The sequence below is a fragment of the Protomyctophum bolini genome (genome assembly GCF_963924005.1).
Source record: "Protomyctophum bolini genome assembly, chromosome: 17".
In the NCBI taxonomy this organism is placed as follows: domain Eukaryota; kingdom Metazoa; phylum Chordata; class Actinopteri; order Myctophiformes; family Myctophidae; genus Protomyctophum; species Protomyctophum bolini.
In genome coordinates, this window is record NC_137878.1 from 22,693,335 (window position 1) to 22,721,133 (window position 27,799).

Below are 27,799 nucleotides of genomic sequence, written 5' to 3' on the forward strand. Positions count from 1 at the left end.
TATATACATTCCGGCCATTTCAAAATATTTGTATACATTTGAAAACTTGAAATGGGACATTCCACATAGTGAGAATACTTTTATACTGTTGGTAGCTACATTTTACCAATACCAGTTTGTACTTTAATTGACTAAATTTTGAATTCTGGAACTTCTGCTTGTAACGGAGTAGTTCTACATTGCAGTATTGATACTTTAACCCATTCTGACCGGGCACCCATTTTGGTGTTAGCATCATGTTATGCTTTACCTATTGAAAAATAGCAGATCTACAAGCTCATATCGCGCCACCGAGTGGCGCGATACGAGCTTGTAGGTCTGCTATTTTTGAAAAATTCGAAGAACGACTGACATTTTTAGAATCTGATCTCAGGTCAGAATGGGTTCATCAGACCAGTGTGTGTCCAGTGGAAACCTCGTATGAATCTGATCTCAGGTCAGAATGGGTTAAGTAAAACAATTGATATATTTTTCCACCACTGCTGATTTCATGCCAAACCTATATAGCAAGCTGTATGCATGACGCTGGAGCTTAAGGCGGAGACTGAGAGGACAGTGTGGGGATAAAACCCCACACATGTGACATGATGAGACTCAAAGAAAGGAGATAGAGGAAAGCAGGGCAAACTTGACATGGAGTAGATGTTAATCAAATTTTATTGAAGACAGAGGAGGCTAAACTTGATGAAAAGCATCAGAACTAAATTAGAGAAATATCAGACTATATATGTTACCCGTCATTTGGAGTGAGGGGTAGAATTTGAAATACTTTGTATCTTTCGACTGCTTCACTGTAGGTGCTGCTATACCTACTGTAGAGGATGGTGAAAATGGAGACATCCAGTTTGGACAAGGAGGGACCCAAGTGGGACAACAAAGTCCAATACCTGCTTACCTGTATTGGCTTTGCAGTAGGACTGGGAAATGTGTGGCGCTTTCCCTATCTTTGCCAAATCTATGGAGGAGGTGAGATCATGTACTTCCATTTGTGATATTGTAACTTGGTGTTGAAAACTTGTATAATATTTGTTAAACTTACCACTACAGGTGCTTTAGGATTGTCTTTAAGTTAGCATGGGTCTTGCTCATTTCTTAAATCTCCTAAATTATATATGTAAATCATTAATACAACTTGGAGGTGCTTTCATTCCTCTCCAGTGTGTCAATGAATGACACACATGATATATTTGAAGTCATCCTTTCTTTTGCCAGAGGCATGTCTTTTAGCAGTTATACTGACAATGCAGTGCACAGTCACACACACACACACACACACACACACACACACACACACACACACACACACACACACACACACACACACACACACACACACACACACACACACACACACATGTGACTCACACCTGCAGTGCTGTAAACGTCTAACTGGGTTGTGTTCGCAGGTGCCTTCCTCATTCCCTACGTTATAGCACTGGTGTTCCAGGGCCTCCCGCTGCTTTATCTGGAACTGGCGATAGGACAGAGGCTTCGCATGGGCAGCACCGGGGTCTGGAACGCCATTTCCCCATTCCTGGGTGGAGTTGGTGAGTAGGCCAGGACTCAGGAGAACTCTGTGATCAGAGTTTTGCTTCAACAAAATCCTGGACAACATACGTACAATACAGTATGCATGCAAATAAATAAATTCACCACCAGCGGAAGACATGATCCATCAAAATCACTTACAGTAACATTACAGTATATGTTGTTGGTCTCCCCAAAATCCTTCTGTGCTTACAAATGCATGCAGTCATCAAACCATGTTGCAGTACATGTACAATATAATGTATGTAGCCTTTGTGCAGTTGCTTGTATAATGTCCCTTTCTGTTTGAACTGTATACCATAGGCATAGCATCCATGATGGTGTCCTTCATGATATCAATGTTTTACAACACTATTCTGGCCTGGGTGCTGTGGTATTTCTTCCATTCTTTCCAAAACCCACTGCCTTGGAGCCAGTGTCCACTCGATGACAATCTCACCGGTAAGTATTTTTCGAACTCCTGCACAATTTATAAAATAGTAAAAACATATTTCATACTTTAATGGGATTTGAATGGGATAAACAAAAGGAAGCCGTTGCATGAATGACCTAGCTCTTCTGTCTCCATTGTTGACCTCCATCCATAATAACTCCTCATACACAGGCTATAATAAGGAGTGTGTGGACAGCACGCCAGTGAACTACTTCTGGTACCGTGAGACGTTGAACATCACAACAGACATTGAGGAGAGTGGCCCCCTGCAGTGGTGGCTGGTGGTCTGCCTGGCCACTGCGTGGTGTGTGGTCTACATCTGTTTCATCAAGGGCATCGAGACAGTGGGAAAGGTGATTGGAACCAGTTCACCAAAGTGATGCCATATTTAAAAACAACACTACTGTATATCCATATAGTCCATACAGTAGAGACATGGGGTTACAATTAAGGCGTACAATGCTAGATGTACATTGAAGTGCAAGTGACATGTTAAAAAGCTCTCCAATCATTGCTAGAGTGTTTGTTCATGTTCCATGCAGTTCTCGAGTAAACGGAAAATACATTTCAGGCATGGCATTTTATCCAATGAGGATAAAAAAAAAACCACAAAGATAATTATCAACTTCAGTTATAGTTTTCCAGTTTTGTTTCCTCACTTCTATCACTTGTCTATCCTGTATCCTGATTCCTGAATGAGTTCCCTCTTTCCTGATTGAACAAAATTGGTATCCTGATTTGAAAAATACATGTATTTCTATTTAGTAAAGAGCTGGAGGCCCCACGAAATGATTACTATCAGAATACTATCTGAACAAAAAAAATCTCACCTTTAATAACACATTTCATCTATTTTAGGCTGTGTATGTGACTGCCACGTTCCCATACCTGGTGCTGACCATCTTCCTGGTGCGTGGCCTCACTCTGCCAGGAGCTACTGACGGGCTCATCTACCTCTTCACACCTGATGTGAGCTCTCACTATATATAGTCAAAGCCTGATGCATACTTTGTCGCATTGTGTTTTTTTAAAATCCGTTTTTTTATATCCTTCTATAAATGTATGCGTGAAATCCCTGTCCGTCTGTCTGTGTGTACGTCCATAATTCATGTATCTAGGAAAATGTCCAACCGACTGTCCTCAAACTCGGCATGCGCCATCAGATGGTCTGATGGATTTATCTCTTATAATCTTGTGCTTCAATCAGTGGGAGGTTCTGAAGAACCCCCAGGTGTGGCTGGATGCTGCAACGCAGATCTTCTTCTCTCTCTCAGTGGCCTTTGGAGGACTCATAGCCTTCTCCAGTTACAATCCAGAGAGGTGAGTTTGTTGTTCCAAATTATTGTTGTGTGTGTGTGAGCCAAGGAAGGATGTGATACAGGGACTGGAGTGAAGTGGCAAAAGGCAAACTGTGTGTTCCGTTCTGTATCTCAGAAATAACTGTGAGCGAGATGCTGTCCTGGTGGGGGTGATAAATAGTGCTACGTCTCTCTATGCTTCCATCTCCATCTTCTCTATCCTGGGATTTAAAGCCAGATCCAACTTCAATGCCTGTATACAGAGGTACGGTCACGGTTCTGTACTGTATGTGTTGTGTTCTATGCTTATGCTATACAGATTAATTTAGCTATTCATACCAACTCGTTATGGGACGTTTTCTTGTATTCCATCTACACAGCAACATCTTGCTTCTGACAAACAAGTTTAACATTGGGGACCAAAACATAACGCTGGTCAACTATGATGAATGGTTGGAAAACCTCAATACGTCGTCTCCTGGAGATGTCTCCAATTTGGCTCTGAAACACTGTGATATAAACACATTTCTGGACCAGGTATTTTGCACACTGACCTTGAAAACACTTCCCATTATGGCCTTTACATGTCTCTCATTGGCTATAACTTTTCAATTATTTATTCACAATTCATAATTAATAATGTAGTTAATAAACATGCCATACTGCAAGTCTAATGTGAGCAGTTATAATTATTTTAGAGACAGTGTTGTGTTCCGTTTCATTGATGGAAATACTGTACACATGACCACTTCTTAATGTTAATAATCACTTTATTAAACAATTCTACTACAAGATCACACACTAAAATAAAGCAATGAAATTAAAGCAACCCAATCAATTAATGAAAGCATGGGTATTTAACGTTTTTCAGGCAACTTGATTTCAAAGCTATACCTATACCTACATATTTAACTTCTCATCAATGTTTGTTGACCATTGAGAGATTTGAGAATAGCTTGGGAAGTAATCCAAACGTTGGTATCCTCCTCCCCTAGAGTGCATCAGGTACTGGCCTTGCATTTATTGTGTTCACTGAGGCTGTGATAGAGATGCCAGGCTCTCAGGTCTGGGCTGTGCTGTTCTTCATCATGCTCTTCAGTTTGGGCCTTTCCTCCATGTTTGGCAACATCGAAGGCATTCTCAATCCAATCCACGATCTGAAACTGGTGCCCAAGTGGATGCCAAATGAACTGACCACAGGTATCCGTCTGTCAATAATGATATATTCAAACAAGTTGATACAACAGTATATTTTTTATAACACTTACAGATGTACCATACTAATTCCTTGTATGTTAAATTAATTATTCTGATTCTGAATAAAGAATTCGTGTTGCGTTAGTGATGTTTTTTTATTGGCATAATCTGCTAGGACACCAAACGTATAGGTAGTATTTCCAGCACAGTGACGTCAACTAGTCTCACTGCACACACACTACTCTACACTACAGCACACTGCACATTAAAACCCATTCTGAGCGGGAACCCCTTTTGGTGTTAGCATTATGTCATGTCCGCCTCCCATAGAGACATAGCTTTTTCAGAAAACTGTCAGGATGTAGAAGACATTTTTAGAATCTGATCTCAGGTCAAAATGGGTTAACAATCCTCTATGTGAATTCCATTCCATTAGTTTTAAACCATCTTCTCCTCTCACTTCCCCAGCGTTGGTGTGCCTGGCCAGTTTTTCCCCGGCTCTGATATTCACCCTGGGTTCAGGGAACTACTGGCTGGGGATCTTCAACAACTATGTGGCCTCTGTGCCACTGCTTATCATTGGATTCTTTGAGATTGTCGGAGTGATTTATATCTACGGAATGAAAAAGTAAAGTGTGTTTCTTTATTCAGGTTCAGAATCAAATCAGACTGGGTTGCAAACTTGTTTCACTGACAATTGTTGTTGTGTGCATCATGCCAGTTTCAGTGAGGACATCTACTTCATGACAGGGAAGAGGCCCAACATTTACTGGAAGGCTTGCTGGATGGTCATCACCCCTGCGATGCTCTTTGTGGTGTTCATTGCCTATGTGGCCATCCAATCACAGACACGCCCCTCCTATCCTGCTTGGGACCCTGGTTATGTAAGTGTGCTTATCGATCTATTCATACTACAATCTACATACTTTCTACCGTGTGTCACACAGGAATTTGTCCCTGGGCTCATACAGTAATAGGCTATATCAGGGATACTCAAATAGATTTACCTGTGGGCCACATTACAAAAATGGCAAGGGGCCAGGGGCCAGTAGATAAAATTACGACATTAATGATACTTGATAACTTCTCTCTTTCAATTGCTTTATTTTCGCAAAATGTATCAAAGTACAATGTGCATGCACACAATATGTAAATAAATAAATGTGTTACATTTTCTTGCATAAACACAAAGAGCTGTTTCCATAACTGCACAAATTATTGCACATAACATGAGTAGCTGTTATAATAACATAATAACATAACATGAGTAGCTCTTTGCCTGCCTGCCTGTCTGTCTGTCCATGAGTAGTTATTTGTCTGTCTGTCAATGAGTAGCTGTCTTACTGTCTGCCTGTCTATGAGTAGCTGTCTGCCTGCCTGTCTATGAGTAGCTGTCTGTCTGCCTGCCTGCCTGTCCAATTGTCCATGAGTAGCTGTCTGTCTGCCTGTCTGAGTAGCTGTCTGCCTGCCTAATTGTCCATGAGTAGCTGTCTGTCTGCCTGTCTATGAGTAGCTGTCTGCCTGCCTGCCTAATTGTCCATGAGTAGCTGTCTGTCTGCCTGTCTATGAGTAGCTGTCTGCCTTCCTGCCTGTCCAATTGTCCATGAGTAGCTGTCTGTCTGTCTATGAGTAGCTGTCTGCCTGCCTGCCCAATTGTCTATGAGTAGCTGTCTGTCTGTCTATGAGTAGCTGTCTGCCTTCCTGCCTGTCCAATTGTCCATGAGTAGCTGTCTGTCTGTCTATGAGTAGCTGTCTGCCTTCCTGCCTGTCCAATTGTCCATGAGTAGCTGTCTGCCTGCCTGTCCAATTCTCCATGAGTAGCTGTCTGTCTGCCTGTCTATGAGTAGCTGTCTGCCTGCCTGTCCAATTCTCCATGAGTAGCTGTCTGTCTGTCTGCCTGTCTATGAGTAGCTGTCTGCCTGCCTGCCAGCCAGCAAGTTGGTTAACAGAAAATAAATTGTTATGGCTGAGTAAAATAAATTACAATAAACACAATTTGCCTGAAAATAGATTACCCAGCTATGACCTTTTTCATGAAAAAAAATGAGTAGTGATATGGCTGACTGAGTAAAATAAAACAATCTACCTGAAAATAGATAGCTATAAGTGAAGAGCAATTTCCGTTTCCGCAATTTCCTCAATTTCCATTTCCGCAATTTCCATTTCCGCAAGTTCCGCAATTACCATTTCCGCAATTTCCATTTCCACCATTTCCGCAATTACAATTTCCGCAATTTCCATAATTTCCATTTCCGCAATTTCCATTTCCAACTATTAATGGCAGCTGGGTTTCATCATTCAAATAAAATAGAATTCTTTAGAATTTCTAGTTTAGCTATAAAATTATGTCAGGGAATAGGGATACACAGTATATGTCTTTCATTTGCATTGCATCTCCCCCCCCCCCCCCCAAGCTTTTATTTTCGTTCGAGTAATAGTACAACTCTAATAGTATTACTTATAATAATGTAATTAAAGATAACTTCATTCAGATTTATTTATTTTTATTTCATTCATATTATTCATATATTATTCATATTTCATTTGATGAGACAGTATAGTGTTCTAATGACATTTCCTGGAAAGTTTATAGATGGTTTCTGCCTGACAGCAGAAATATGTTTGTCTATGACCTGTCAAAAACAGAACTGTACTCTGAAGTCAACAGGTTGTGAGTTGATGCACCCATTTGACACCTCTAGTATGACTACAGCCAATTATTACGCACCCCACCCCCCACACAAATAAACAAGATTGGAAACCACTTGCTTCCGAAAAGTGGAACTTTTAGTAGTGCAACAGAAACGTAAATAAATAGAAGTGCATAAAGAGCAGGTGACCAACATACAATACAGATGATGGCCACATGGAACATGCACATCATGTCAGAAAAGCAAAGCGTTTCAGAGAATCGTCTGTCTCTCTCTTCAGGTGAATTTCCCCCAGACTGAGGCCAGGCCCTATCCAGACTGGGTGTTTGGCATCATCGTCCTCCTCTCTGTGGTGCCGGTGATCTCCATCCCACTGGTAGCCTTCTACAGAGGGCTGCCCGCCATGGTCATGTATGGCAAGAACCGCAATAACCCAAATCCTCATGTCAACAACAGCTATGAGATTGAATAAAACTCCAGCAGCGAGCGTTCAGCACGCGTGGTAGAAACTTACTTGTTAGAGTCAAAAGTCAAAGTCCAAAAGACGGGTTTCACTTTGGGGATTTTTCATAACAACCTAAAACATGAGCCTAAAGTTGTCCTTTAACAATCCATTTTTATTGATGTTCTGGCTGGGATTTTATATGGTAGTTCTTATCACTAAAGGGTGATGGTGACTGTAAATATTTAACCAAAAAAGCCACTGCGTTACATTTTTACACTCTGATTGACATTAAAGGGGCATTCCACAAAAAAAATCATTAACGTTAATGATCTTTTTCAGACCTCCGGTTCTAGTAAACACAGAATGGGAGGACTTTTTTATTATTTCCACACAACAGCTCTGAGGTATATTAATGACATAGTAAAATGTTGAAAATGAGTGGTATTCCCCTTTAACACTTTTTTATGATGACACATCAAAAGCAACTGCAACAACCACGGTTTTACGAAGAATAAAGACATGACGCCCTCATTTGTTTTTCGAGTTATCAAGCGTTATTTAAATAAATATAATGATATGCCCAAAATAGGTAGCCTTGTAAACTATTGGAGGTGTGTGGATTCATATTATAATGCAGACCGGACTGGTCCAAAGTGTTTTGGAGAAACCAAAAAGTGGATGAGCCAATCAGAGTCTGTGCTCAGGGCCCTGTGATTGACAGACGCTTTTGTGCATAATTTAAAGTCACTCCTGGTGAGTAATGAGTCTAATGACCTATTACATACAGTATAATACACATAATTCTGTATTACTGCGGTGAAAAAGCAACAGGATTTGTTTCCATTCTTTTTTATATAATAAAAGATTGCAATAATGAGTTCCATTATGCATCACATTGGCACAATTTAGCAGTTAACCGTCCCAGCCCTACACATACTGTATTGTATGAAAACAACAGGGAAATCTTACCTCGTCTCTTAGTTCGAGCCACTAGTTAAGGGTTTCACGATGTCTGGATAGCCCCAAACTCCTCCGGGATTCTGGGGGTAGCAGCCTGTCTCACCCTGGCCAGCCTCAGTGCACCGAGCCGCCTCTCCAGAACACGCTTCCCTGTGAAGGGTAGTTAATTCAGACTGCTGCGATTTTCATGTGCAATGTCCTAACGCTTAAATGTTTGCACTGTCGTACTACATCGAAAATGGTAGGCCTACAAGCTTGCCACGTGTCTTGTTACAGTAGTATTGCAGTAGTATAGATCGGCTGTTTTCGGCATGCAACACGCAATTTGCCGTTTCCTCTCGTCATTAATCTTTACTGTGAACTATGCTTTAGTGGGGGGAGACCACCAGTGTTTTATTATTTTTTGTCTTTGTAGTTTTGAGCCTGTTGATCATAGACTCACTTAGCCTCCAGTAATGCAAGTTATTTTTTAATCAACATGAACTGGCGAGGGTGGTAAATGGTGTGTGTGTGTACATACGTCGGTGCAGATGAGGGAGTAAGGCCTTGTAGAGAGGCCTGTGGCGCGTCAGCACCAGCACAAATGACAAACAGTAGATAAGCTCCACTGCCTCATACTGGAGAACTCCCGTGTGGTCCTTACTGCCCAGACGCACGCCTGGAGGAATGGAGGGAGCAAAGAGCCATGTTTAATTGTCTTTGTATTGTATTGGCTCTTGGCTGTATGTTTTCATTTTATATTTATGGATAGTTTTAAAGTTTAAAGTGATGATAAAAACTATCCATAAAGTTTAAAGAGCCTGCTCAGGGACTATACAATTTTGCTTCTGGCCAACTCTGGCTTGTTTACATGGATTTGAAAAATGACATGTTGATTAATGTGCATTGTCCCTCTTAAATAAATAAATAAATGATGGGCAGAGAGAGATCGAGCTTGTAGATCTGTTATTTTGTCTTTTTTATTATTATTATTTTCAAAAGATTTAAAGTTTTGGAACATGCCCAAAACAGGGCTGTAAAAAAACGAACACTCAAATACAAGAACAATACGGATGAGACTAATTCAGGCCAATTCTGAGATGCATAATGTGAAAATAATGCCTTTATTGCTGAGCCTGATAAGCCGGTTGGTGTATTTAGCCATGTCCCAGATGATCTGCAGGAAGTAGAGAGGGTTCTTGGCAACCTTCTGACCAAAGGGCAAACTCTGAGCACACACGTGGAACCTAAAAGGAAAAACGAATTAAAACCGCCCATTAGAGGAGGAAGTTGGTGCTGGTGTTATGCTTTCAAAAGTTGCATAAATACACAGAATGGCCCTGGCTTATTGTGTTTATCATCGTAATACAATATGACAGAATCACTGACAGTCACTCGCAAAGAACTGACTGTTGATAGTGTATCTATCTGTGAGTCCTGTTTAACACTACCAGTAAGACACGCTCGTACATATTTGTTTTTTTTTAAGATTTATAGCACGCCATCACACTCATGTCACCATGACTCAGCCATAACCATATAAGGAGTCCCCAAAGCAGCTCCATATATGGGCACAAGTTGGACCACGCCATCACACTCATGTCACCATGACTCAGCCATAACCATATAAGGAGTCCCCAAAGCAGCTCCATATATGGGCACAAAAGCGTGACACACGGACACACAGACAGACAGACAGACAGACATGATCTGCTAGGTCTCATAGTAAGTGCTCACTGCATTCGCAATATGATGAAAAATGGCTTCAATTTGGAAAATAAATAAATAACCAGGGCTCTAGTAGTCTTCAGTGTTTACCTGTATGCATGAAGCAGTACTAGCTCGTAGATGTTTTTGTAGACTGTCTCAATAGAGTTGCTCTGTGAAGAAAAATTATATATAATGATATAAGTTGTATGTGAACATATATACTGGACTGTACTACAGCTGAACTAAAACAGAATAAGTAGCTCACTTTAGATCAGTGGTTTTCAAACATTTTGTGCCCAAGGCTCACCAAAGTGAAAGTGAATCTAACGGCACACCTGCATTCATAGAGATAATAGGTAACTGGCTGATCTATAAGCTCTACAATATCTTTTAACATTTAATTTAAAACACATCCCCAAAATATGGTCAGATTAGTGCCGATATTAAATAATACAAATATTTTTTTTGTATAGTTCTACAAACAATAATAATAATTATTATTATTATATATTATTATTGCAATAAAAATGTATTGTGCGATTGTCACAAAATCCCAGGTTACACCTGGAAACATGGCACACTGCCGTTTGGGAACCACTAAAATGAAACGATGTTCATCGATGGCACCCTGATCAAACACACACACACACACACACACACACACACACACACACACACACACACACACACACACACACACACACACACACACACACACACAATAACACGTCTCTCAGGGAACATTCTGTGTAGCGCGAGAAGTCACAGCAGTTTGACAGGTCAATAACACCACCTTGAGGTCCAGGAAGAGGGTGTGGCATTTGAGTCGGAGGACACCCATCAGCTTGCTCCTCATTTGCTGTCCAGCAGAGTGGGTGAAGCCTAGGGTGAGGCTGTAGCGCAGTGACATGCCTGCGTAACTGTGAGGGGAGATTGGGTCAAACACCATAAAACAAGCATATACGGTCATATTGGGTTTGCGTGCGAAAGGATCAAGGAAAACGATCTGAGAAAGACACTGGGTGTGTGTGTGTTTTGTTTTTTCATGACTAGGTAATGTACAAAGTACAATGTTCTTTTATGCTACTTACCAGAAACCCATAAAACGTCAAAAGAAAAAAGAATCACCTGGTGTAATCATAGTAAACGTCCAGGGTGTGTGTATTCAACAGCAGCCCACACCAGGGGAAGAGGCTGTGAGGAGGCAGCCTGCGTACGTCCGTGCTTCCACGCACTTCAAAGTTGACCAACACCTTTTGGGGGTTCGCCACCAGGCCATACTGTGGCACCCCCTCCAAACACGTCCTGCGTAGGGTGAACAGTGGGATAAAGCAGTGGTTCTTAATCATTTGCAGGCCCCAATTTGAAAAGATTGTATGCTCGGGACCCCATTCGAAGATTTGTCTACATTTGCAGAGAAAAACACAGAAGGGTGCTCACAGGAGATCCAGTTCTTGCCCTGATGAACCGTGAGATGTTGAAACATGTTGGCTTTTCTTTCTTTCACTTCCTTTCCTTTCCACATTTTTTTTTTCTTTTCTACATTTATTTCGACAATCTTCCGATGTACAAGCTTGCAAGGCGTCGCATTGCAAGCTTCTAGATCGGACATTTCCAAAGAGCCGAAAAACAAAATAGGCCTCAAGTGTATGAACTTTTCCTCATTTTGCTGGGAAACCCTGGAATCCCAACAAGGACCTGGACCAAAGTTTGAGATCCAATGGGATAAAGTACCTTTGTCACACGAATGACACCATTTTGTCTACCTGACGTTATAATATTAGATGTTAGTCATACTGGAGGAATGTTTCTGCTTGGTGTAGGTGAGGGGTGATCAGCAGGAAATCATCCACCAGTCTCATCAGGCATCTACAGAGACACACACACACACACACACACACACACACACACACACACACACACACACACACACACACACACACACACACACACACACACACACACACACACACAAAATAAGACTGCACTCTTCTGTTAGTTATGAGTTATTACATCCATGTTCTTAAAAAGACAAAATAAAAATGGTTCAGGTGCCGAGACAATCAATAAATAAATAGATTAATTGATTATTATAATTTAATTAATTGATTAATAACATCTTCCAGGGTAGCTTACCCCCCGTTGTCAGTGATGTTTTTGAACAGTAGTTTCTCCATGTGAGCATAGCAGAGACAGCACAGCAGACATGACACGACCGATCCCTGGGGAATCCCTCTGCACTGACGGAAGGTTCTAGAACGCCACACAAACCTTCGTTACAAATGGACTGTAATGCAGTCATTAATGTTCCAGATGGCATATTTTATATAAAACAAAGCAGTCCAATGGCATGCAGAATCTCTGGCCTAGAAATTTATTTTTACTTTTTTTCCAATAAAAAAACCCAATAGTATAGAGAGTGTCGCAGTCCCACCCCCTCGAGGACCCAGGAAATAATTCCCCGTCCCCCAGTATTCATTTAAAGACCTTTTAAGCCTTGTACAAAGCCAACTCGAGTTGTGACACCACTTTTTGTTTGTTTTTCTTCTTTGTAATTATTTATTCTGCCCAGAATATTGTGTTTGTTGTCAAGATTTGTCACAACTCGAGTTGGCTTTGTCCGCAGCGCCGTAAACGTCTTTAAATAAATACTTTTTGAAAAGCCTATGGGGAAAATGAACGGAGAATTCACTTCTGGGTCTCTTGTCGTCATGAAAGGGGGCAGGACTGCGACGCTCTATCCCCCCTCCTTCCCTAGTCTGAGTTACCTCTTCATATATTGAATGACACTGCCTTTGAGCATGTGGTTGAAAGACTTCAGGGCATCTCTGCCATGAAGATCTGAGGAGAAACTCTGGAAGACGGAAACAGCAGAGACAAGTTAACCAAGAGAACAGCTAGTTAAAGCCCTATTTTAGTGCCACGCGAAGAAATAGCTAAAATAGAGATCTAGGCTCATTATGTGCAAGCTTGTAGATGGGCCATTTCCTCTATTTTCAATATAGTTTTAAAGTGGTTAATAAAACCCTCACCTGCTCCACCAGGATGGCATTTTTAACCTTGCCCTCTCTCTGGAGTGACATCGCAAAGCCCTTCATGTTACTGGATTCAATGTGATCCTCATCCTCACCAAAATCAGCCTATAACAACACAAATCACAGATGTCAATCATACAGAGTGTGAGTGTCCTACTTGTACTATACTTGTGACTCATGAGGGCCAAATGCATCATAGAATTTGAGAATATTCCTAGTCCTCAAAAGATAAATGATTGTTTTATGGTTAAACATGGGGAGTTAGGCTTATAATAAAGGCTTCTGATTCTGATCTACAAGCTCACAACGAGTTGATGTCCTCGCAAGTATAGTAATACAAACTTGTGTGTGCGCGCACCCAGTTAACAAAGCTCTTCTTAAAACCGCCATTGAAGGCTTCCACCCAAATCTTGGCATAGCGGCGTATCGTAAAAGCTTCATCCTGGACAGGTGACAGGACGTCTTGAATGACATCTAAGAGCTTGGCATGGGGCAGACTCTCATAGGCTCCACTCACATCCACCTGAAATACATGACACTCATACATGACACATGAAAAACTACACATGACAGGAAACTGAATCCAGTTTCCATAGAGCGTTCTAGCAAGAAAAATCAAGTGTGATTTTTACTAGCTTCAGTATGAACATGTTCCAATTTAACAGAGATTGCACCTGAATTGCACTCTGAGATCAGTAATGGTCTATCTTATATTTGACTTTGGTGTCTCAAGCCATTGGATGAATTAGTTTGTCATTAATCCAGAATAAAATATAGAATAGAGAAATAATCAATTAATATTGAGAGCAGACTTATCTCTGATGGTATATGATCAGTACTGTTTAGTCATCAGCACACTGGTAGGTCTGTGCAGTCCGCACAGTAGACTCATACCGTGTTCATGCAGCTCATGCCATACTAGACAAATGACGTATGGACGGATGCCAACCTTAACAAAGTATAGTAGTTGCGGCTTGTCTTTCTGACCAGGAGCCAGAGAGCATAGAACCTTGTGGATATCCGTGTTCCCATGCACTGTGGCGCCCAGGAGAGAGGGTGTTGAGCGCACACATGCACGCAGCATATCCAACAGGTTCCGGACTCGTCCTTGGTAGCTCTGAAAGGGACAAAAACACAACCAAAGCACACGTTTTCCATTTTTGCCACCAGAAATACATAAAGAGCTAGTCCTGAATGACCATAACAGGTCTGTAACTCTGAGAGTGTACAAATGGAACCACCACATTTGGTGGACGGACATGTTGATGACCCCTGACACAAAGTAATAACAAGTCTGTGTCGAGAGCGCACCCTGGTTTTAATGTCTGCTCCGATGATGCGTGTGATAGTTCTCATGCCCTCGGACTTGGGAATGAAGCGAAGGTGGGAGGTGACAGTGTCTTTGGGGAGAGAGTCCACTTCGTTTGTTGTCAACTCCTCCATCTGACCCTTGTTGAGATGAACTCTAAACCAGGGCAACATTTTTGAAAGAAAATAAATTTACATGTTTTGAGGTCTGGACATTTTTTGATGATTTTATGTCATGAGTACCTGTTTTACCACTGTAAATAAATGTAACCAAACTAAACTGACTAAATCTCTACCTGAAGGCCAGATCCTGCAGCTTGGCCCAGACTTCCTGTCTGTAGAACCTCAGAGCGTGCTTCTGCCCCGCACTTTCTGTCACATAGAAAAAGGCCCGGACCAGACCCAGAACATAGCCATCCAGTAACCAAGCCGAGTACTGGCCCAGCACCTGTGTCCGATAGGCCAACTCACAGGGTGGGACGCGACCTGCAGATGACAGAATGTTTTGACACTTAGTTGTGTTTATTTGGGGTATTATACTTTGTAGTTGTACAGTTTGTAACCATCTGTACATACCCTCAAAATCATTGACACCTGCACTTTTGAGCCCGAGCTCTGTGAATGTGATTATTATTTAGTTTCATTTCAACCTTTATTAAATTCTCTGAAAACACACTGAGAACTGGGACCCTACATTACCAGTGGTGCCGAAATTAAAACAACACAAAACACAAAAAAGGGGGTTTATAAAAACTCCATATTTTAATAGAGAAGTTGTCTACTTCATTCATTTTCTGCACTGGTAGCTATATGATTGTTCCCTTAAGGATAAACAGAGTTCCATCTTATCTAACCCTAAGTAATTGTAACTGGTGGGAAGACCTTCTTTGGTGTCACTTAAGTTGGCTTAAAACTTCTCCAAATCTCACCTGTCTTGCTGATCTTCAGCCAATCACAGTCGTTCACTTTCATCTTCCACATCAGCTCGGCCAACGAGAGCCTCTCGTTCTTGCCGTTGCGCAGGAAGCCCCGGACCCTGGTGAGGAAGATGGCTTTGTTGTGGGCGGACCCCCACAGCTCCTGGGGGACCACTTTGGAGAGACACTCCCTGATGAACAGATAGACCTGCTGTGGTGCACAGTGCTGGGGCAGGAGAGAGCCCAAGTCCCCCGTCTGGACATCTTTCGCCAACGGACACATTCTCTGTAGAATTCTGTTATACAGACATCTCCTGTGTTGACGTAACAGCCGACTAAAAAGGGGGACCACATTGAAAAAGCGCAGAGGGAGTTTCTTTGGTTTCCTCTCCAGCCCGTTAAAATAGGCCACTCCCTCAAAGAAGATTATCCTCACCAAGTCGCTCCCCTGTATGCGCCGGGGCCCCTCAGCCCCACCCCGCTTCTTCCTGTTGAGGTGGAAGCCACGCATGCCCTTCCCTCCATACAGCAATCCCAACATACGAAAGAAGCACCGGGCTGCAGGCGGAGGTGGGAAACGACCCGATCTCCAGCTAGGAGTCGGACCTTCGTTCAAAGTCAGGGAGGAGGTGGGCGCCATTTGGACTGCTTGCTTAGAACCGTCACCCCTCGCCTCCGATGGCGTTACGGCTGCAGCCGACTCTGCGGTCCCAAATTGCACGTTATTGTTTGCTGTCTCAAGACAACCCTGTTGGGTTATCTGTGTGAGTCCGACATCCCCTGTCCTTGGCCTCTTTGCAGGGCGAGTCAAACACTGCTCTTCATCTGCACACTTTCCTCTTTTCCTTTTATTCCTCTTTTCTTTGCCGCCATTCCTTCTTTCTGCTGTCTTTCTTTGGCTCAATTTACCACCGCCGTTTGTCCTGTTTTGGGGGTGGCGACAAAAACGGGAGCCAGGAGCCATGGAAACCCTGTCATCAGCGATAAAACAGTTAATCGAACTAATCAATTTTATCGATTATATAAAATGATCGATATTTTTGCAGTACACCACCCCACCGCTGTACGATAAAGTATAATGTAGAATAGACTAGAGCATACGTGGTAAATCAGACTAATCCATTTATTTTAATATGTCTGTACGTCTATAATGCATGTAACTCGAGAACCGTTCGCCCCGTCGACTTCAAATTCGACACACACGTTCCACACCCCAAAAAAAAAGAAAAAAAAAGAAACAATTCTTGATTGTTTGATAACTCGAAAAATACATTGACTAGAATGCTGGAGAAGAGTTGCAGCCCTACCTGTCATACACTGGAACACCGCACACCTGGAACACACAGGAGGGGGGGACTGACACGAACAAGGCACAGCTCTCCAGCAGGTACCTCGTGATGTCCGTCCCGAGGCGCTTCAGCATCCTTTTCCACAGGGTGCTGCCGTGGACGTAGGCAGCACTCTGAATGATGTTGCCTTGGAACTTGAACTGGTCCAGATCCCGCGCCTGCTGAGCCAAAGGGGCGAACGACGAGCTGTAGCCGTGGGACAGGACGTTCCTCCTTTTCCTCTTCTTCAGGTTGTTCAGAACAAAAGCCAAAAGCTCAGGCAGAGTGCAGATCTGAAGACATTAATGCAGGGATGTTACTGTAGTGTACAACAAGTTTAGTCTTAAACTTTTTTTTAAAGTATTAAGCCGTACCTCTTTACAATCTGCAAACAGCAAACTGTTAATAAAGTAAAGTAGTCAATCAATCCCTCAATCAAAAACCTCCACCAGTTTGTACCGTATGCATTAATAATTAGGCTACAGACTCCTAGTCATGCATAGACTACATTACAGCATTAATAAAGTGTTATATTCTGCCTTATTACTGCCTTAATACAATGTTATCACATCCTACCTGATTGCAACTTTAACCAAGTGTTGGTGACAGACAGACAGACCATGGTTGCAGCTTTAAATGTGTTATTAAAGCTGCAATAGCACATGTATTATATTCCTACCTGGTTGCAGCTTGCCACTTGTTGCAGTTTCGTGTCAGTGCAGACAAACACTCCCCTGACGGAGGATTTAAAGCGGTCCGTGTCTCCTTCTTCGAGGACAGTGACTTTCCGTCCCTCTCTGAACACGATGCCGTCTGTAAACTCCTCTAATGTTTGCACATACGGATAAAGGGAACGCAACATGTCCAGGACCCGAGACATGTCCGCACCAGACATCCTGACGGAATGAGACAGACACACAAACCAAGGCAAACCAAAACCACTTGCTATTTTGATTTGTGCTTCAAGGACCCCGCTTTGGCCGCTTCAATTCAAACCAATGAGAGCGCAGTTTACTCACATGATGCCCAACCGTTTGTTTCTTCTTCATCATAATATTATCAGACTAAAAAAGGAATGAACATGCTTTACTTTGAAGTGCTTGCCCGGATGTGTGACTTTTCTTAGTGGTTGACTGACTTGACACAGCTGGTGCTGCAGCCTCAGCCTCACAGCCTGAGACTAAACGGCGACACTCGTCTTATTTTAACACACTATCTGTGGCTTCTTCATCTAGCTACGATGACAGAAAAGGAAGGTAATGTTAACGACACGTGTCCATTTATCTGTTCCCGCTGTTGTTGCCATTTAAAGCAAAGTAAATGTTTTGCCAGCCGGATATACCGGGTTACACCGGCTAATTTAATTAGCTTTAATGCTAGCATCTTAATTACGGTACTCTGCTAGGTTTCTATTGTACAACAACAATGTAATTGAACGTGTTTTGTGATTAAATGTGCTTCAACGTTTGCTGTTTACATGCGTTCAAAGAAAGCTATAATGTAAGCTAATACGCAGCGTTATTAGCTTACATTATTTAGCTTGAGGTTATGATTATATATGATTTCATTGATTTGGCAAACGACATATAACTTGAAATTCGTTTACCCAATTAGGCTACCGGACGGTAGTAATTATTAAAATGTCCAAACCTTACTTTGTCAACATGAAAACTGTAATGTTAGCCATCAGTCAAGTACTCATTGATGGAGTGGGCGATATATCTGCAAATGGCTTCATAGTACTGTACATTTGCATGTATCATGTTGAAAGATTCTGACATACTATAATTGGACCCCAAACTAAAGTTAGATTTGTAACGTGGATAGTATTGATTGATTTATTAACAGTTTGCAGAATTACAGTACATTTCAAGTACAACTCAATACTACTCAACTCAATTATGCCGAATCTGGGTTGCACATGGTTTGTTGAAACCAGTAAATGTCTATGACTGTAAATGAAATAAATGATGTTGCTAATGTCCCTTTGAATGCTGCAATTTGCATTTGTAGCTTTGACCCCTCTCCCAGCAGGCACATTTGATGATGCAGTGGAGGAGAGGGTGATAAATGAGGAGTACAAGATCTGGAAGAAGAACACTCCCTTCCTCTATGACCTGGTTATGACCCATGCTCTGGAATGGCCCAGCCTCACAGCCCAGTGGCTGCCTGACGTCTCCAGGTACACGTCACACACACATGGCAAGCACATCCATGTTCTCTAGGTAGTCCTCAGACGAGCCCTCCATCGTTGCTTCCAGTCATCCCGGTTCTCCATACATCCGGCCAGCTCGTTGGTGCTTTGCGCTCCTGCGTCGTTCTTGAGTACATCCACATATGTTAATGTGGGACGTCCTCGTGACCGGTGCCCGTGTGTTGGTTTCCACAGCACTAGTTTGCTGGCTGGCAGCTCTTGGTGTCTTTGGCAGTGTCCTACTAGTGTCATTCTCCTGGCTGCTATTTTCTGGCTCATGAATTGAAAATTCTCTGTATTGAAAATGGAGGACCCTATGTAAACCCTGTGTTAATGTTGACCTAACCCTGGATATAATAATTAGCTGATTTATTTTTCATGCTGCGAAACGTGTGCTTGTAGATCAGCTATTTTGGCACGCAACTAAATATAATTGGACCTATCATATTATTTCTCTAGGGGATGCACAATATTGATTTTTTTTAAGGGTCCATTTGGTTACCAACTCTTAGTTGGGGACCACCTGCAACCCCCTCAAGGACCACTGGTTGAAAACCACTGCTGTACAGTACATGCTTTTGTTAGAATGAGAATGTCAAACACGCTGACCTGACTGAGCTTTTGTTCTTTCCCCAGACCGGAGGGGAAGGATTACAGCGTGCACAGGCTGGTGCTGGGCACGCACACGTCTGACGAGCAGAATCACCTGGTCATCGCCAGTGTCCAGCTGCCTAACGACGATGCCCAACTGGATGCCTCGCATTACGACAGCGAAAAAGGAGGTGAAGAGCTACCTGGTATCCTATTTTCTTTGCACTAATTTTTTTTAAATTCAATTTGCTCGATTGTTTCGTTTGTGTCCTGTTTACAAAGTGTCCAATCCTCATCATGGGTTTATTAGTCGCCATTTTACAATTACAGTATGTTTACAGTATATTCATATAATAAATCAAATTACGGCCCAAAGCTAGAAGTAGAAGACATCTTATGTTACGATACTAACAAATACTTCTCTCTTATCATCATATTTAGGGTAATAAACCAAAAACAACATTGTTCTTTGTGCACACTACTTATGTAATGAGTCTATTGATCTTGTTGATTGTTGACTAGGGTTAATGTAGAAGACCTTATGTGGCCTACAGTATATGTCAGGGGCCTTATCTCCTTAGTGGGAGAATCTGTTTGTCTGTTTTTGTTAGATTATTAAATGCTCAAATAGTTAGGGGTTGTCTTCCAGAACAGATGGACAGAGTGAATTGATTCTTAATCCTTTTCCTACATGTTGTGAATTATCTCATGCTGTCTGAATGGCAGCTTCTCGTGGACCTTTCCCATTCCCTGCATCCATAATGAGACACCTGTGTCTGCCATCACACCACTCAACTCATTAGCCAATCACAGTTTAGGTGTGCCATATAATAAGCCATCACTCACTCCACAGCCCTCACTCAGGCCCAGGCTACACATACAGTATATTATGGATCTTTTGCAAAACACACATTTTTGTGTACGTTTGGGCCATTCAGCCACACGCAAACGGCGTTTTCGGACACTCAAACGGAGGTTTTTGGAAACTGATAAATAAGTGAAGATTTTCCAAAATATCTGCATCAGTGGAGCTGTGTAGTCATGTGAAACAGAGCTTTTGAGCTGATGTCACCGCTCATTAGCGCATATCATTTTTACTATAATTAGGTGAGAAATGCAGCTTGTGCCTGCATGGAAACTGCACGGATATCAATCCAAGACTGATTGTTCATGTTTATATATCACTGTTAACAACTTTAAAACGTATCATATGTTTCATCAATTGCAGCGAGCAAAGGCTCTGCTCTGCTGCATCCAATAATAAATATATCAGCCTACTAGTCCAGTGCGGACTGGTGATTTCATATGTATTGGTGCCGAGTGCGAAGCTTGAACAGGTTGAAAAGGTACAGATAAACTGTGGATATTAACCTACCAATAAGGACCCAGGCCAAATGTACACCAATGCGTGGTGTGTACATGGCTGCATGTGAAACTATATTCTCGTGCTGTATTTTGCTCTCCATTTCATGGTCATGGTCATGGAGGAGGAGAGAGAGAGAGGTGTGAATGCAATATCACATCAAATAGCGTGGTTGGTGAGAAGAAAGTATACAGTGGGTCGCCGTGGCACATCTCTCTCCTGTTTAGGTAATAAAGGCCTGCATGCCGACAATGTGCGTGAACCTTTATCAGCCTACATTATAATGTGACATTTATTATACACATGGAAAATATAGCCACTCTACAAGCTCACAACTGGTTGTGGACGCAATGCTTCTATAGGTCTGACTCTGCTATTATTTTCTGTGCAGGACTTGCCAAGTCGCCAGAGCAATGGTAAAGTGTCTATCATTTTTTAGAGAAGGGTCGGGATTTGGAGATTTACGCATAGTGTAACATGCTGACAGACAATGAAAGAAACATGTTCCACTTCCACTCACAATTTAGGTGGCTTTTAAAATGCGGTACTTATTCCTTCATTAAAAAATATGATTGGCACGACAAGTGTAAATATAAAATCAAATATAATATAGCCTGCAATTGAAACCTGCTACTGCAGTGATTTCTTTATCCTGTGTTCAATGCGTTTCTGCGTTTGTGTGTGTGGACTCAGATATCTCTGTCGTATGGGCAGGGATTGTTTCTAAAACGGAGGACGAAAATATCCGTTTTGCAAAAGATCCATATACGATTATACGTGTAGCCTGGGCCTCAGTCTCCAGCCTTCACACAGGCAACATGCAGAGAAGTGAGTGGTGTTGTAGGGTGTAAATGCTTACACCCTACAACACCACTCACTTCTCTGCAGCCGTGCGTCCATGACTAATAAACCATGGCTTACTGAAGACTAAACTGCTATTCTGTTGAAATATACCTTGGTTTCACATATACTCTCTCTGACCGGAGAAACTTGGGGATCAGCTCACATCCAACAAAACTAACCAGCAGAGAATATTTATTTTATTACTATATATTCCTATTCTCCCCAAAAATCAAGTGGCACTGGTGGATACTAGATTGAGGGATTGACATATGCATGATACAGTAGATCGATATCTGTGGAAACATTGTGCTTTTTGACTTGTCCTCAGTTGGTGTACATGACCCTTTTTAATTTGCCTTGCAGAGTTTGGAGGCTTTGGCTCAGTGAGTGGTAAGATTGAGATCGAGATAAAGATCAACCACGAGGGAGAGGTGAACCGTGCCCGCTACATGCCCCAGAACCCCTGTATCATCGCCACCAAGACCCCCACCTCCGACGTGCTGGTCTTTGACTACACCAAGCACCCCTCCAAACCCGGTAACTTAACCCATTTTGGCTTGAGATCAGATTCTAAAAATGTCTTCTACATCCTGACAGCTTTCTGAAAAAGCTATGTTTCTGTGTCAGTGATTCTTCGATTTTTCAAAAATGGCAGACCTACAAGCTCGTAGCTCGCCACTCGGTGGCGCGCTATGAGCCATCTTGGATCCTAAACACAATGTAAACAATGGGAGCGGGCGGGGTGGGGCCGAGAAAGGCCCTTATTATTTGAAACATTTACATAATAAAGTACAAGACTTTTATGTTGCTCACAGATCCATCTGGTGAGTGTCGCCCCGACCTGCGTCTCAGAGGCCATCAGAAAGAGGGCTACGGCCTCTCATGGAATCCCAACCTTTCCGGCTGCCTGCTCAGTGCCTCTGATGATCACGTAAGAAACGCACACCAAGACATGGCACAGAAAGTCCCACTTAATGGTTCAGTTTCCCTTTAAAAGCTTATTATTGATTCTACAGAATTACAAATGTAGGTCCATGACTTCCTGAAAATCTCTTCCCGTCTTTCTAGTCTTGCATAGCCAGACAACTATTCCACAATCTCTGAATACTATATATTGAGTCTGGAACTACACCTCCCGAAATCTGAGTAATCCGTTTGTCATTTCCGTTCACAAAGAAAATATAAAAAAATATCTTTAGAGCTTGTTTTTTCATTTCCATTTCTGCTATGTATGTCTAGCTGTATGTTTAGATAATTTCTATTTATATTAGGATACATTTGTGCGACTGTAAAGACAAAACGGAAGTGGGGAGGCTTTGTATTTTACTCATGATCAGAGCTGCTGTGCTCCAGACTGTATGACGGAAGAATTTGAAAATTGCGAGCGGCAACAGTCTGGCCGCGTCCCTGTTTTTACTACCCCGTTTCGCACCAGTAAGGGGAGGGAGGGGCGGGGGGGCAAGACGACGGCCCTAGTTATTTAGTTGAATCGTCAAAACTCCTGCATTTGATCATCAATTTATTCCATTAGATTAGACCATAGACCATTTTATGGTTGTATCCAGAAAGAAAACATTCTGAAGTAAACGAGTTGGTGTACATTCCCTGTAATATCCTATAGCCAGCTTAATATGCTACTGCCTGTATTCTTCTTGGACAAATATAAAAAGATACTCCTATGGAAAGGTTATATTATTTAATAGTTTCATTTAGTTTCAACACCAAAGTCGTAGTAGTTGTTGTTGGACTGGACATTTGGACTGAATGTTCAACACGTGCTTCACGAGTTCACGTTCCACAGCCGTCTCCCGTGACTTCTGTGTGCACTGACTGCGTCGGGCACAGTGTGGGCTAGCCCCTCCCTCCACTCACTGGTGCGAAACTGGGTAGTAAAAACAGGGACACGTCTGGCCACGCGAGACTACTGTCTTTCTACTTTTCTCGTTGTCATCCCTCCCATCTAGACAATCTGTCTGTGGGACATCAGTGCAGTGCCGAAGGAAGGTAAGATAGTAGACGCAAAGACCATCTTCACTGGCCACACTGCGGTGGTAGAAGATGTCTCCTGGCACTTGCTGCACGAGTCCCTCTTTGGATCTGTAGCGGACGACCAGAAACTCATGATGTAAGTTATGGTTAACCTATTGTGTATCTATGTCACTTTAGCTTTGAACTATTATTTTATACTTTAGCTATTTTTAGACAAATCGAGAAAATCTTTCACCGCAAACGTTTTTTACTTGTATCTTTGCTTCTGGGGGGTCCCTGGAAGAACATATTCTCAGATGGGAGTCGGCGGCCAAATACTTATAATTTTTGGGGTTCTTGATGTGCAATAGTTTGAGAACCACTAATGTTCTTTCCACTTTCTTTCTACTTTCCAGAATACTGTAGTAAAACTGTATTTAGAAGACATTTGTAGAATTGGGTCTTCAGGTCTTAATGGCTTAATGCACAGATTGATTCACTGAAATATTAGACTAAAATAAATCAGTTTAGTCTGCTTTTTGTGAGCGTCTCATATTTCAATTAAATGACAATCCTACTTTTTTTCCCCTTTCCTTGCAGCTGGGACACTCGTTCCAACAACATGTCCAAGCCCAGTCATGCGGTGGACGCCCACACAGCAGAGGTCAACTGTCTGTCCTTCAACCCGTACAGTGAGTTCATCCTCGCCACTGGCTCGGCAGACAAGGTAATGCAACACTCACTACTCCATGTGTTCGTTCATTATAGCCTTCAGTCTTTTTAAATTAAAGCTGCGCCATGGAACTTTCCATGCCTACCCCGGATTTGAACCCGGCTTCCTGCGCAAGTGCTGACATTTTTACAATTGAGCTAATGGCGCAAGCCTGCCTGCTTGCTCAGGGTATAAATTGAATCTTGAATGACCATTAAGGTCAAAATTCGTGTCAGATCCCATGTGTCTAGGTGAGACATGACCTTTGGCACCAGTATAGATCCTTCAGTACTGCACTGCCATTTTACAGATAAATAACCGCTGTGTCACTTTCTCTCTTGTTTCTCTTTCTTTTATCCTTCTCAGACCGTGGCCCTTTGGGATTTGAGGAATCTGAAACTGAAGCTGCACTCCTTTGAGTCGCACAAAGACGAGATCTTTCAAGTAGGACAGGATGCATTCGTGTCTAATGCTGAGCAAATAATTGAAAATGAAAGGAAAATCTCAATATTGCCTAAATTATTGACTGAAATGCCAAAACCACAAAAGGCTGTAAATTATCAATATAGTTTATTTTTTCTTTTGAATTGAGAAAATGTTATGGGCCTATAAATATATATTGTCTAAAAGACCATTCTAAGTAAAGTGGGTTGTCGTTGTGGTGTGGAAGTCCACACCACAACTATAACAACGATGGTGGTGAGTGATATGATTATAATTATATTGCTTGGTGTGTGGATGGCCTACTAATAATAATATCTGGGACTTATATAGCGCTTTTCTAATATCCAAAGACGCTTTACATGTTTCGGGCCAGGGGGGGGACATGAGAAAAAACAACTTTATTAGAAAAACAAGTACTAAGCTTCCCACCCCTGCACCCCACAATTATTATTGCAATTACAATATTTTACAGACTAAACTAATCTTGATATTCTTTTCTGACACACTTAGCCAGTCAGCCAGTCTTGATTCCATGACTTATGGAAGCTTTCTCGTCTGCTTCTTCCAGGTCCAGTGGTCTCCTCATAATGAGACCATCCTGGCATCCAGTGGAACTGACCGACGGCTCAATGTCTGGGATCTCAGGTAAACAAGCAGGCATGTTGCTATCAAATGGCATTGTTTGTTGGACCAGGTTTGACTCCTCGTTTTCTGTTTCATTTGTAGCAAAATCGGAGAGGAGCAGTCTCCAGAAGACGCAGAAGATGGTCCCCCTGAGCTTTTGGTGAGACACAATAATAACCTGCTGGACATTTAGATCCTTTTTAATCTGTTCCAATTTTTTATCCAATAATATTTTTAATCGCCTTCTTTTTCCACTGCTAGTTCATCCACGGTGGTCATACAGCGAAGATCTCGGACTTCTCCTGGAACCCCAATGAGCCCTGGGTCATCTGCTCAGTGTCTGAAGACAATATCATGCAAGTCTGGCAAATGGTGAGACCCAAAGGCAGTGCCTTTTTTAATTATTATTAGACGTTGTGGTTAAATGCTTCGCACAGAAATTTCAAGGATAAAAACTGTATAATGTAAAGGACCACAATGGAAACATGACTATGACTTCATTGTCATGTACAGTACTTGAACAATGTGCCATTACATTTGTTCATGTATACAACAACTCTCTAACATGGAGGGGAATGCATCAGTTTGTGAAAGGCAACAAAATGCGATGCCAGGTTACATAATTTATGGACCACTGTCCTGCTCGGTGTCTATTTTGACTGTTTGAGTCCGCACTTGAGGGAAAACAAGGCTAGGTAGCTCAGCTGTGCATAGTGCTTATTCAGAGCAAAGTGAGGAGAAAAAGAAGATAGGCAGCAGGGAAAATGGTATTAGCTGTCATGTGCAGTTTTATCTAATTGTATAATTTTACTCTAATTCATCCTATTATAGACGCCTACCTAATGAATTGCATTTTTATAGCGCTTTTCCAAGTGCTCAAAGCGCTTTACAATGGTTCATTCATTCACACATTGGGAGGTTAAGCGGCAAACAATCGACGCCAGCGTCCTCACTTCCCACATTCACACATCAACGGTGGCGAGCTCACACCGACCGACTCATTGGAGGCAATGTAGGGTTCAGTGTCTTGCCCAAGGACACTTCGACATGTGGACAGGAGGAGGAGCCGGGATTCGAACCGCCGACGCAGGGATCATTGGACGACCTGCTCTACCTCCTGAGCCACAGCCGCCCTACCTACACCGTCATTTCTTTGTTTTAGTTTCTCTTAATATTGGTTCCTTCCTTTTCTTTATGTAAAGTGAATTTGGGTACTTAGAAAAACGCTATACAAATCTGAGCTGCTATTATTATTACTGCTAAATAATTTCATACAATGGTTCTTAAATGTACGACCTGATTCTCCTTGTAGGCGGAGAATATCTACAACGATGAAGACCCTGAAGGCTCAGCGGACCCTGAAGCCACAGCATAAAGTACTCCTACACACCTCTTAACCCCACAACCTCACCATACACTGCCAAGAGGCCGTCTCAAACGTTTCACTCAGCTACCTCCGCTCCAGTTGCTCCTCTTTTCCACTGGGAGTTTGTCTCAAAGCCCGTAAATGAAGGGAGTGCAGTAAAATGAGAGGACTTGGCAGTTTTTGCATTTAGCCCCCCACAGTCACATTTTAGGAGTACCTAACATGAAAAAGCTCTTGTCATGTAGGGTAAACTAAGTAATTTATTTCCGGATGAGTCTCACCAGGTTTTTTTGTACCGCATTTTAAAGTGTGTATTTTTCTATCCTAATTGGCTTTCTCTTTCGCTGCACATTGTGTTCAAATGTCACCAATGTATAAAACCCCTCTCCTACCTTCAAATATGGTCATCATCCTGTTCATGTTCTGTACAAACAAATTCACTTCACAATTGCTGCGGTCTTTGTGGTTCATTAACACAAATTTGAAGTTGAACCTGACCAAATTCAATCTGCTGGGATTTTTACTAGGATCTTGGCTTGCTTACGATCTGCCACGGTCCGTTGAACAGTTTTAATGGTGCATTCTGAACCTGCCTCTTCTCCACTCTACTCCTACAGTAGCCTACCTTGACACCAGCCCTTTCTGACAACTTCAGGGTCCAATTTTGGAAATACTTTTCGGATTATTCCCATGTCAAATATGTCGTAACCCCCCCCCCACACACACACAATCTCTTTCACCATTAGGTAGTCGGATTTCTTTGTCAGCTAAATGTTATTGTGAATGTTGTGATGTAGATTTGTAGGTTAACTTTTTCTATGTTCTATATTTTGCAATTGTACAGCGAGTGCATTCTTAATAAAAACTTTTCCATCAACATTAGTT

At 42.1% G+C, this 27,799-nt stretch overlaps 3 protein-coding genes across 4 annotated transcripts; 2 read left to right on the forward strand and 1 right to left on the reverse strand.

Annotated features, from left to right (window-relative positions):
• Positions 1–830: 830 nt before the first annotated feature.
• LOC308331661 (sodium-dependent neutral amino acid transporter B(0)AT3-like) lies at positions 831–7,599 on the forward strand (the record flags this gene model as incomplete). The annotated part of the gene is made up of 12 exons (XM_080787150.1): positions 831–966; positions 1,407–1,547; positions 1,852–1,989; positions 2,153–2,334; positions 2,840–2,950; positions 3,189–3,301; positions 3,416–3,544; positions 3,660–3,816; positions 4,275–4,479; positions 4,945–5,104; positions 5,198–5,360; positions 7,408–7,599. 12 exons carry the CDS (start codon positions 831–833, stop codon positions 7,597–7,599), a joined length of 1,827 nt encoding a protein of 608 aa, XP_080643276.1.
• tert (telomerase reverse transcriptase) lies at positions 4,272–17,736 on the reverse strand. Its single transcript, XM_080787151.1, has 18 exons — positions 17,489–17,736; positions 16,789–17,102; positions 15,494–16,452; positions 14,861–15,050; positions 14,568–14,721; positions 14,206–14,373; positions 13,615–13,779; positions 13,254–13,361; positions 12,990–13,075; positions 12,358–12,474; positions 12,019–12,090; positions 11,350–11,526; positions 11,015–11,141; positions 10,330–10,391; positions 9,634–9,758; positions 9,053–9,190; positions 8,542–8,682; positions 4,272–4,487 (listed from the first exon to the last, which is right to left on the reverse strand). The coding sequence occupies exons 1-17, from the start codon at positions 17,702–17,704 to the stop codon at positions 8,576–8,578; spliced, it is 3,285 nt and encodes a 1,094-aa protein (XP_080643277.1). The 5' UTR covers positions 17,705–17,736; the 3' UTR covers positions 4,272–4,487; positions 8,542–8,575.
• Positions 17,737–17,948: 212 nt separating this feature from the next.
• On the forward strand, positions 17,949–27,791 carry LOC308331975 (histone-binding protein RBBP4-like). Of its 2 annotated transcripts, none has more exons than XM_080787549.1 (12): positions 17,949–18,065; positions 18,823–18,991; positions 19,640–19,800; positions 22,164–22,337; positions 22,616–22,731; positions 23,765–23,925; positions 24,369–24,495; positions 24,847–24,924; positions 25,493–25,569; positions 25,651–25,708; positions 25,810–25,920; positions 26,861–27,791. In XM_080787549.1, exons 1-12 carry the CDS (start codon positions 18,050–18,052, stop codon positions 26,921–26,923), a joined length of 1,311 nt encoding a protein of 436 aa, XP_080643675.1. In that variant the 5' UTR covers positions 17,949–18,049; the 3' UTR covers positions 26,924–27,791. The 2 variants fall into 2 exon arrangements, with proteins under 2 accessions (XP_080643675.1, XP_080643676.1); XM_080787550.1 differs by having other exon boundaries at positions 19,640–19,785.
• Positions 27,792–27,799: the final 8 nt, after the last annotated feature.